Here is a 12,635-nt window from a genome sequence, read left to right as displayed (position 1 = left end):
GCAGAACATTATTAACTTTGCTGGAGCTCTGCAGAGTCTGCAGGCTAATTTTATACCTGATGGAAACGGTTTGTCTTAGAAAATGACCTGAAGTTCACATGAAATGCAAAGCTTTGTTTTCTACATATATGCAAAGTCATGCTTCAAAACAATAATGCTAATAATGTATATGATCAACACTATTCAGCAACAAAAAAGTCTTCCTCTTCGTCTGTCTTGTCGTGACGTAGTCAGGTTTTCTTCAGATAATCAGATTTAGTTTTTCCATATATTACTCAGGATCATAATACTGTAAACTCCCTCATAAAAGAGCCTTAGCGAGCAGCAAGACTCCCTCTTAAACTATCAGAGAGGGCGGACAGAATAGTTTTGCGAGATTTATTTTTAATTCTGTTTTTATTACTATGTAAGTAGATACTTTTTGTTTATAAAGCAATAAAGCTGCAGGTTTTATTTAAGGGTGCTTTGCAGATGCTCACAAAGAGCTCTGGAAGTGCTGTAGCTGCAAAAGTACTATTTTGCTTTTAGGATGTCGAGTGAGATTAGGCTGCTTACAGGGATTCAAAGAGCTCTTGATCTTCAGTTCAAAGGTGTCTTTTTTAAAATCACTGATGGCCATAATTTCCTTATTTTACACAAAGAGAAGAATTTGTATTTGCTGTGTATTAATTTCCTTCATTATTATCCCAGTATCTAATTTACTTAGGCCTTATTTGTTCTAAGTTTCTGTCTTCAACTTATCGATTTACGCCCAGCTTTATGTTTCACTATCAAAGGAAATGCCTGCAGCCCAGTGTCACTGATCCATCAGGATAATTATTAGAGCCAAACCATTCAGCCTGTGCTTGCAGCACCTACCTGATATGTGTTGTCAAAGCTGTCATACATGAACCGTGTGATCAAAGACGTCTTTCCAACTGCAAGACAAGAAAAAGACAGAATGCATTAAATGACAGCTTTGTGTTCCAGCATTCAGGCTCTCAGCGAGTGTAACAGCAGTATTAGTAGTTGTGGTTTCTACCATGGCTGTCACGACTGCCCAGGGAGCTCATTAGTGTGTGTTTGGGGTGACCAGGAGGTCAGCAGGGGCATCGGGTGTGAATATAATTACAGTGCTGCTGCTACTAGAATTTATGTGTTCCCCAACAAATATACCTCCCATCTGATGTACGAAGTCAGGGGAACGGGAAGATGAGATGCAAGGAAATTGCTATAAAATGACAGGAAACCTGGACGAAAAGTCATCCACAGTGCCATTATCTGAGGCTTCAATGAGTTTTACTGACATTTAAAAACATCTGCCATCGGCACGGCCAGCAAGCAGATTCATAAACTCCAACTTTCCTGCTTTATAAAGTGCAGAAAAACCTGTTTCTCAGTCATAATATTTCATCACCAAAGATGAAGCAGGGAACATGGGGTTAGAGGAGACTGGTTTGTTTTGTGTTGATGCTTTTCGATCTCTGATTTCATGCATTTTTGTGCACCAATCAAAAAGTGATAATAACCGTAAAGCTGCTTGATTATGTTTCCTAGCTACAGTCAATCAAAGTGAATGTTAAATGATCAATATCCAATTTTCTGGATTTTTGCAAGAGAATAAATATTAGCTGTTAATAAAATCGCTTTAGTTCTTTTAATATCAAATACCTTATACAGTTTAAAACATAGTGTGCTTTGTAATGTAATCTAATGAGAATGCAATTATCATTTCATCAGCTATGACACTTTACATAATATAATATCGAGTCTCAACCTTCTTACAGTGAAGGTTTAAGGACCGGCTCCTCAAAGGGTCCAATCTGTTCCACTTTGCAAAGCTTGAAAATTGCAGTGAAATCATTAATATGTTCAGTTTTTCAATAAAAATGAGAATCTAAAAATGTAGGCTGGAGTCTATCCTAGCTGTCATATGGTGAAGGGTGGGGTCCACCTGGGACAGGCTGGCACTGCACTCCAATTGTTCATAATCCGTTTTTCAAACAGATGATTCAATAAAGCTGTACTTGCATTTCTTTGGTTTTAAAGAATGATTTTTAGGGTATAATTTTACTGATCTGGTCCACCTGAGATAAAAATGGGCTTTGGATGCAAAATAAAACAAGTCTAAGGCCCCTGGTAGTCAAATACGCCTGCAATCACAACGTGTCCTGTAGCTGTGTTGTGATATCCATATTAACACTGGTCTCACTCCTAACTGGCTATTTGTTAAGCATAAAAGCAAAATCTAACAGAATAGTTTCAGTGCCTAACTTACAGTTAAAGAAAGCGAGAGTAAACAAAACACAAAACAAACCATGTACTGCAGGTTCACAGTGTTGTGATCCACCTGCCTACCTCTGTCAGTAGTATGAGCATCAGTTATAACTTAATAATCTATTTCAAAGGAACTGAACTCAATAAAGGCTTCCATTATCAGCGATTGTTATTACAAAGACCTATGTCTCTTTTACACCAAAGTATCCCTAAACATCTTCATCACATGTTTAAAATAATGTACAATAACAGTGTTTACTAAAAATGCCTGCCCTACATTTCTTTTGTAGCATGAATGACTTCATGAATGGCATTAAAGATGTTCTACATGTCCCCGAATGTGTCTGACAGGTCTGATGTTTGTTTCATGTTATGTGCTGATAAATGGATGAAAAACTCATTTCAAATCTCTTCAATAATTCATTCATCATTTTAGGATCATAAGTCATATTTTGAGGTCCAGAAAAGAAGGCTGGTTAGAAATGACTGACTTATTGATAAATAGCACAAATGGTTTTCCAATTTTGTTTTCCCTCAATGGGTTTATTAATGATGGAGAATGGAGAAAAGCAAAAGCCGACAGGAATCAATCACGCCCCCCTTCTTATATGCATTTAGCAGCAGTGCAGATGGTAAAGAGCCAGCTCATACCATCTCACTCATACAGTAATATGCACTACGGTTCAGTCTGAAAAGCCACTGGTCAGCAAGTGTGTTGCAGACTGTGGATGGTGCAATATCAAAGAGTATAAAATATAACTGTATAAATAAACCTGACATTTAACAAAGTGTGCGGGGGCAAATGGCTATTAGAGTGGCCTCACAACACTCAGATCCACAGGTTATGAATAAAGACAGATAGTAACCAGAGATAAACAAGCAGATGAATCCGTCAAAGTAAGAAAAACTGCAGTCCCACTAATGTCCACTGGAGGCTCTAACACCGAGTCAGTATCCACACACTCCCGGGTTAAAATGTCTACCAGCACTGCAGAATTAAACTTGTTTATTGGCTGCTACAAAAAACAGTTTGTATGGATAGTTTCCTCTTTCAGAACAACTGCATGGCTTGGCTAAATTTTTGAGGTCCACCACTTAATCTTATTAAACTGCTCATCTGTAACCTCATAGCTGCTCATCTATATGCTGTATACCCTCAGTGAAACTATGCAACAAGAGTTTTTGCTGCTGCCCTGCCAGGTTCATGAGAAATAAATGCACCAGCTCGCTCAGTAAACATAATCTGTCTTATATTCACAGTTCATCAAATGGGCACCCAGTTGCAATTGTTTGCAGAGAGAGTTTTAATTAGGCAGACTAATTGCATGTGTCTGTGCCCTCACTTGGTCTCCTTATCTGCAAGGCAGGATCTACAGCGTAGCTACTGATTATGCTAATGATCTCATGCTAATTTATCAATATATCATCTAACTTACTTAAGATACCATCTAATTGAACAAGCTCTGCTAATTCAGTCATGCTTTATTGGTAATTAAAACACCATCATGACTCATCTAGTCCACTGTACAATATGAAGTCAAAGACTATGAAGGCTGATGGCAGGGCAAATAATAGGAAACCAAGATAATAAACATAAAAACATTTCCACATATCAAATACTCATCGTCTTTCAACAAAAGAGTGTCAAGGCAAGACGCTACCATTGTGTTTATGTTTGTTTGGTGGCCAAGACCTTGGAATAACCAGCAAAGCCTCTTCACCAATCCCACACCCAGACACCGTGGCATGGTACTGAGCAGGGTTATTTAATGCTTTACAAGTAAAATTTTAAAATCTTGGAATGTTAGTAATAATGCTTTGTAAGTATTATAATTAGGAATCACCCAGCTCGGTGGAGAAGCTGTTAGCACTGTTGCCTCACAGCAAGAAGGTCCTACTTTGAAATCCACCATGGTTGTCTGTCTCTCTGTGTTAGCCCTGCGACAGACTGGTGATCTGGCCAGGGTGTACCCTACCTCTTGCCGTATGATAGCTGGGATAGGCTCCAGCTCCCCTGCGACCATAATAAGGATTAGTGGAAGAGATATTCCTGATGAATATTAGGAATCGAGACATCCTTCAACATGGCTCATTATGATTGATTTCCGGATTATAGGCAAGAGGAAGGAGAAGGAGAGAAGGTGAAAAAGAGACAAAAATAAGAATAATGACAAAACCGAAAAGAAAGTAATTAACAAAGTGAGAACTCTGGCACCTTGGGGTAGACTCAAAACTACTGGACAGATTTTTTATATTTGGAGAAGATGACACCACCGTGTCTAGACTTCTGAAAGATGAAGATGACGAATGGATGAAATCCGCTGAAGCAAAGAAAACTGACACACAGACCAGAAAAAGGGAAACAACAGATTTTTCTCATTTCTCTCAGTCCTCTTTCCTGCCCGTGACCTGGAAAGCCACGTCTCTGTGCCACACTAAAGGATGTTTCAGTCCTAAAATGCATTTGGAGGATGGAGGAGGTTGTTAGAGGAGTTATAATCCAGGATGAACAGGTAGATCATTTACAGTCATTTACTGTTCCTTCGGGTATAACAGAGGCGTGGCACACAGCTGGAACATACCAAGCAGGGAGGGAGGAGGACTCTTTAAACAACTCGTTATTTTCATTTATATCAAATTATAATAAGGGGTTACTATGATCACATACAGGTAACGCTGTGACGCAGTTATGTGATGCCTTGCTGCATTAAATTCAACACTCGTGGCTATATTTATGTCATAAGTTGTGTTACAAAGGTCTTCAAATATCTACATGAGCTGAGGACAGAAATAAAGTGTCAGATGTGCCATGTTATTCCTGTGCACTTGTGTAACGATCAGCTGATTTCAGTTTGTGTGCAGGGAGAAGGAAAAAGGTCAAGCAAAGTTGTGAGAAGTGGAAATACAGACTTTTTTAATTTCATGAAAAGACAAGAGCACGATGGTAAAGTGGAAAAACTGCGTCCGGGATAGAAACAACTTCATTACGCTACTAACACAGAATGATGTTAGAGGCGAGTGCATAATGACCTCAGCCCTGCATCCACAGCCTGGTCTTCAACAGCTAACACGTTGAGCACGTTGCACCCTTCCAGCCACCACCAGCGTTTCCAGTATGATCACTGTGGAGATCACAGTGAAATGCTTTTTGGCTGATTTTCAGCTTTGCTATCATACTTAAAGAGTAAAAGAAGATCTTGTGTGTCCTAGTTAGAATACAAACATCAGTGTGTAGGACAATAGCCTAAAGTGAGGCAGTCAGGTACCCACAGTAGTTTTAATGTTTAAACTTAACCAGATAAAGTCTTTTACATTAATATCCTAGTTAGAAGTAACACTGGAAAACCTCCATCTTCTGTCTTTTTAAAGTACAAATTATTAATTTAATTGATAAATATAAACAATAATTGTGGGAAATGTGCATCAAGAAACACAAAACATTAGATTTGAGCTTGTGGGTATTCCACAAGCTCCTTTCAAACCATGCTGTCCTGTCACAGGATGGCAAACTGCCAATTAAAAGTAGCCCTGAATATAAAAACACAATGAGCGCTCTTGAGCCTGACATCATAAAATACAGACGTACTTAGGCCATAAAGCACAACTTATCATGCAGTTGTGCCAAATGTCATATTTAATTGACATCACTTTAAAATGCCGTTGCCTCGATTCCTCTCTCCTTGGCTCCTCTGCTCGCACCTGTGGGAGGGACTAAAACGCGAGGAGAAGAAGTAGTGATGTACAAACGGAGAGATGAGAAAGCAGGAAAAGAATGTCACTTATCTCATAACATGGTATGCGTGTGTGTTTATGGGAAACAGTCAGGTGAACTGTGGAGTTTCAGTCGCCATTTCTGCCCTGGGCATTTGAAGCCTTCACATGAACGCTTATCAGAGGGAGAAAAACATTAGGACACTGAGTTTGATCCAGCATCCTCGCTGCTGACTCATCCTGAGCCACCGCTGAGCAGCATGAGACAGCACTTTGTGAGCCTCTCAGTCACTGCTTTCAAAACTCAGGGACAGACAGCACGTCCTTATTTCTTCCTCTGACTCGAGTAAATCTGAACAGACACTTCTTCTTCATCTTTGTTCCCACAGAGGGAACATTCATCACATCCCAGTTTAATTTGTCCTGGAGGCAGCAGCATAATGATGGACACTCATTCTCATAAACAGGATGTCAAGCAAACAAAAACACTTCCCAATCCCTCCTACAGCCCTCCCCCCCTCTGAAAAGGCTGCACTTAGCGTTAGTTAAATTTTTGTCAGTATCTTCAGATGTAACTGCAGGTCTGTTTGTGTGAATTTAATTACCAGGGAAACAGGAAGCTTAGTTACGCTCACGGCTGCAATAATTTAGTGGATCTTCTGTTAGGCTAAAAAGAAATGATTAACAAGGCAGATTTTTGATTACATTTCAGAATTAGCTCTGCATTTCTGAGCATTTCCTCCTCATAATCATTTCATCCTCTTTTGCTATTAACACCGTTTTAGAGATTATGATGGGATTCTCGTGATTAGTAGCTCTAGTCAGACATACAAATGTAAAAAAAAAAAAAAAAAGCCGCTGCTAAAGCTGCAGCAGCGATGACAGCAATAACCTCTTTTCATTCAGGTTCTAATAGAGGTGCGTTCTCGTGGCGCAGAGGGATCACAGAGAGAAACTGTAGCTTATTAAATTTCAAAATGAAGGACAACATGAAATAAAAAGTTCAACTGCAATTTAAACCGCTCGACTACAAGCCAAAAATACACCAGGGGGCGGCGTAACAGAGACGTGCAGGGTTAGAACAGACCTAGCCTTTAGAATTAGACTGTTCCACAAAAATAAAGAACATATTACCAATGCAAATGCAAACAATGTCCTTAAATGACTGCATTTACCTTTATTTTATACAAGTTTTGTATTCCGTTACTTATACCTATACTTAAACTTATCTATTTCTTGTATATTTGCTTCAAATGTTTTGATCTGATGTTTCTAAGTAACAGCCACTTTTCTGAGGGCAAACCCAAATATTCACAGGACTGTTTAATACCTAATTCTTTATTTAGTCATGTTGTGATCCGCAGCTATGATATCTGATATGTTATGTTAAATTATGGGTCATTTCCAGTGTTTGTTTATTAATTAATAAGTCTAGTTATTAACAGGCCACCATGACCGAGACTGGTAGCGATTAAAAACTGGGATCATTTTCAGGGCTGTTGCTTAAACTGACTGTAAACATGAGTCAGAAATACTCTGACACGTCAATACAAACAGAAATAAAGACACTTCACTCTGGCCAAATCGTGTATAATGCTGCTGTTTTTCTCATCTGCTGATGCTGCGACTTTACATTTATTTTATGATTAATTCGTTACCTACTAAAAATGGTTGTCCTAAGAGAAAGCCCAGCTGGATTTCATTGTACCCGTCATGGACCCAGACACCAAAATCCTTTTGTATTTTGGGATGTTTATGTTCTAGTTCTGTACCTAGTTAGTATTGTTGATAGTACCAAGGACAATGACATTAAAGATCATTCATAATAAAACCAGTGTTCCTGCAACTCTCTGGTGTATGGGAAACAAGAATGAGGACATAAAAACTACCCTGATTGTCTTATTAAGCACCGACATCCCAGCTCAACTATTTACCGTCTCTGTAATTTCTTTATTCTTATGATTGTACTTTCCTTGAGTTTCCCCAAGTAACCTAATCTTTATGTTGTGCTGAATTCTTCCACAAGATATACATTTTCTACTCAGAGTTGTATACTGTTACTTTTTTCATGCTTTCATACTTAAGCTAGTGATGAAACTGCTTTCTGATATAGATAAATTCTTATGTACATCTTAAGTCTAGATGTAAAATGTATCGCCTGTTACAATCCTAGTTAGTCTTTGTGAAATGAAACTCAACAGGTAAGGTTTAAAAAAAGTGCTAAAACTGATGAATGCTTGCATTGCTGGCAAAGCTAAGTCAGACTCATTTCTATTGGATGTTGGACACCAGGACTGAACTTTTTTCACATGTCCAAATTTTTAAGGACAAAGTTTCTAGGTACGACAAAAAAAAAGTGTTCCCATTTCTGCTTTTTCCAGATGACGTGATTCCTTTGGCTGCATCGATTGGTGACACATTGGAGTGGTGGTTTGAAGCCACACACAAAGTGACAGAAATACATTTTGGGACCTCCAAGTCTGTCGGCTACAGAGCTTCCAGTGCTCCACATCGAAAGGAGCCAACTGAGATGGTTCAGGCATCTGACCAGGACATCACCTGTGTTTTGGGCATGTCCAACTGGAAGGAGACTCATGGGCACATAAAGGACATGCCATAGAGATGATGTCTCTCAGCTGGCTCACGAACACCTTCGATTCCCACCAGATGGGCTGGAGAAGTTTGTCTAGATGTGTAAAAGTACACGATGCCCTGATAATACTACATAACAAACAGGATAGTCCCTGTGTGAAGGCAATGAGGCCACTTTTACTGCTATCATCCACTTTGATAGTTTGATGAAATCTCCCTCAAACTCCAGGCCGACTGTGCAAATGGCTCATCTTGACATTTAAGCTATTCAGCAAAGCTCTTTCTTCAGTGTCTGAAGCCTATTGATTACCCTCACACTCTAATTGAAGTAGATGGAGAGTGCAAGTTGCTCTTGTGCAAATGGCCCACTATTTACAACACATAGCTCTGACAGCAGCAGCAGCCTCATTCACCCAAACCGTCTCCATGTGGCTCTCACCAGCAGACCTGAACCTGTTAATAAAGACCCAGTGGGCTCATTTTAAGAGCAGCTCACTCAGGTCCCGATCTGCTGCCGGACTCAAAAGAGAGGTCTTGAAATGACTATGCTAATGTCCTTCTTTGTGTTGCCTTTATTATGGCCTGTGAGGACTGTGGAGAGACGGCTGCTTCATTGTATGAAAAAGATGTCAAATTATTCATTTTACTTGGTTTTGCTGCAAGCCTACATTACGCAGCAGTGTTTGGGAACAATTGTTATTTCTATTGTCATTTTCAATTGGCCGTGAACACTTTATTCAAATGGATGTGGTAATTTTAGACGGCTCATTCTTCTGTTACATAGCAGCAGCAGGGGTTAGAGAGGACGAAATCATGAGGTTACATAAGACATTTTAAATCTTTAACGTTGTCGTGCAGCATTGTATGTGAACTCGATGACATCCTCTTCTATTTAAACCTGCAGTCATATGACAGCACCAACCCAGGTGACTGTTTCATGACACTTCATCTCTAGAAACATATCTGCATAGAAACACACAGAATCTAACCAATTACATTTGACCAAAGGAGATGTGTTTGCTCAAAAACATTATTGAAACCATTGGTTATGACCCGAGAATGAGTTAGTTTTTTTTTATTATCTTTTTTTAACCCCTCAAGTGACAAACTATGTTGGCTAAAATGACTATTTTGGCTAACTATTTTGGTAAATGTCATTCATCAATTTTAAACTACAAATTAACTCAATTATTTACACAATCTCCTTCTGTCAGTTCTTCCAAAACAAATTTTCTTTGTCTAACTGAATGTTTGAGTGACTTAATATTACTGTATGCTTGCATTTTAACACCAAAAAATGCAAGAAAGGTGGAGAAAACCTGTCAAAAAATGTTTTTCTTTTTAACATTGTTTTCTGAAATTTCCAAACTTTTAGATTAATGTGTAAAAAACAGATTTCATTCATCGTTTTTTATTTTCCGCGAGTCTTTGACTTGAAAATGTCAAGTCACTGAATTATTGTGTTTTAGTTATGATGCAAATAGAGAAACTGTCACTTGTATTACATTTGTAAATGATTAAACTTCTGATAAAAATCCTACCGAGGAAACAGTTGATCAACTGCACTTCACACAGCATTATCGTCATAGGCTAAAGGTGGAATAGTAACCAATATCACTAATGGGGCAAATTTCACTGCCTGACTCATCAAGTCCCATGAGGCTTTGTTGTTTATTTGTCGTGTATGCATTAGAAACAGAAATTGGAAAATAGTGGAAAGTCCAGATTATCTTGATTGTGTCATTGCTTGGCTTTTGTTGTCCTGGGAGTCTCGGGCTACATCTTTGGCTGGCTTTTCTTATACTACATCACAGTGAGATGAACCAAGGCCTGAGGATGAAGCGCAATGGTCCCACAAATGTGTCCATCTGCATACGTGTTTTCCATTTGCACAGCAAATGGAAAGGAGTGTTCACATACCACAAACCTGCAACTGTGTAGTACTTCAAAATCACAACTGCACATTAGTGGATGTGGATGATGTATGTCGGTCAATTGCTTATTTGTTGACAAGTGAGTCGGAATAGGGAGGGAGTTCACCGGGAACGGGCAAGGCATGGAAAAACCATAAAAGACCAAAAATACTACATGGAAACTACAAACAGTGGCTGCAGTGGACACTTGTCATTGTTTTTAACACTCGATTTCACTTTAGCTTTTTGTATGTTAGAACACACTTCTCCGCCATTGGCTGCAGTGTATTGTACCAAATATTGTATACACTGCCTCCACTGACAACAAAAACTCTCTGCAGACAGACTACCCCCACTCAACCCTAAAACAAGCATTCGTCAGCAGACGAACTGAGAGGTTCCAGGTTGAATGTGAGAAGAGGTCAGAGGGCTGGTGCACTATAAAGCAACATTAATGGGTTTGTGAAATCTGTTGAGCTTACAGCCAGCTTTCTAATGTCATGACTAGGGATTGTGAACCGATTCTCGTAGAGAACCAGTTGTCAGTAACTCAATTCCTTGGTATTATTGGTCCGCCTGCATATCATTTCCACTCATCAGTTCAACCTGCACTTGCACTACAACCAGCTGATAACTTTTATTTTTATTGCACAATGCATTTGTTTATCTGAATACTGCCTATTCAGATAAACTTTTCCAATAGCGGTTGTCAATATTGGCTAAAATCTGAAATAAAGTTTCTAGTCTTAGCTTTATATAATCTTACAAAAAAGGAGGAGTTTCCTAATATAGTCATCTCAGGAATTAAAGACCCAGCTACCTGCTTTTCAAGCCTTCTTTTACCAAGGAGAAGTAATTGAAATGGCTGGTTTCAGATGAAGTCTGAACTCCACCAAGGCCCACTGAAGGAAAATATAAATCACTGTGATAAATGTGAAGTGTGAATCATTCAATGCTACTCTAGTGGAGTCTAAGAATAAAAATACAGAGCTGGAATGAAAATATTAGGTCCCCTTTAACATCAAATAGACTCATTCCTGTTGTTAACATAAATACACAGAGTAAGCCAATAATTCTACAGTCACCTCTAAATAAAGGGTAAAATAGAATTTTAATGAAGTCTCTACTTGGAGTGATGCTTCAAAGAGTTTGCACAGTGAGTTAGCAAAATGACAGCCAATTAACCGAAAGTGCCGGGCACCTGCTGCGGCACAACCTGCACTTTTATCACCCGGACACCGCTGAGCCCAGTCAGCACACTGCTCATCAAGGCGTCTCTTAAGAGCTCAAAATGCAATTTATGGCACGTTAAAGGCCCCGCACGGTCAGGCTCACACTAGGTTCTGCTATTTGTGAACCATGCATCCATAAAACGAGTTGGTTACAGACTCGCTCCTCTCTACACATACAGTCAGTGACAAGAAAAACTAATGTGTGATGAATATTGTAGAAAAAGGAATGCATTTAAGATAACTATACTCAGTGGCAATGTACCTGGAGAGAACCCACGCAAACATGAAGAGAACATGCAAACTCCACGCAGAAAGATGGGCCTGATAGTGGAATTGAACTCAGGACCTGCTTGCTGTGAGGCAACAATGCTAACCACCGTGCTGCCCTCTTTTTTCTTTTACCAGTATTGTAATATTACATGTGTAATATGCATGTGCACAATTGCTTTTTAATGGCAAAGACTGACATAAATTACTTAATTTAGAAAAGCTTGAGACTTTTAATTCAAACTAAAAATACTCTTCTGCAAAGTTTATATTTTTTCTGTGAATCTAAGGGGTTTTGATGTTGTTAGTGCAAAATATGGCTGCACAAAATGTTCTTAATAAACCTATTACTGTTGCAGTACTTGATACAGGGGTGTCAAATGAGCAACCCAGTTTTCATAACTGGCTCACCAAGGGGCAAACTTAATAATTATTTCAGCAAACTTTTCAAATTGTAAACAAATATGGTTTAAAACAGTGTTTCTGTCGCTGCCTATGCACACGGTTGTTGAATTTAACTGCACCTATGAAATGAAATTATTTGCTTGGATTATGTTTTTGCTTCGTGAACGTTATAACATAAATATCATCTCATAAAATTACTTCTGTGCCTTTAAAAATGTATGTAAACACATTGCTATAATTCCTAAACAGGTAATCCATT

The 12,635-nt window shown here is 38.9% G+C and overlaps 1 protein-coding gene across 2 annotated transcripts in view; it reads right to left on the bottom strand.

Annotated features, from left to right (window-relative positions):
• The window catches only part of rab6ba (RAB6B, member RAS oncogene family a), a 65,417-nt gene that overhangs the window by 34,547 nt on the left and 18,235 nt on the right, over positions 1-12,635 (bottom strand). For both annotated transcript variants that reach the window (XM_040040184.1, XM_040040185.1), the window contains exon 2: positions 859-917. In XM_040040184.1, coding sequence (XP_039896118.1) covers positions 859-917 — 59 coding nt within the window. The remainder of the gene's footprint in view (positions 1-858; positions 918-12,635) is intronic.

This window comes from Simochromis diagramma, unplaced genomic scaffold (genome assembly GCF_900408965.1).
Source record: "Simochromis diagramma unplaced genomic scaffold, fSimDia1.1 OVJJ01000026.1, whole genome shotgun sequence".
Taxonomy (NCBI): domain Eukaryota; kingdom Metazoa; phylum Chordata; class Actinopteri; order Cichliformes; family Cichlidae; genus Simochromis; species Simochromis diagramma.
This window is presented reverse-complemented; position numbering and strand designations above follow the sequence as displayed.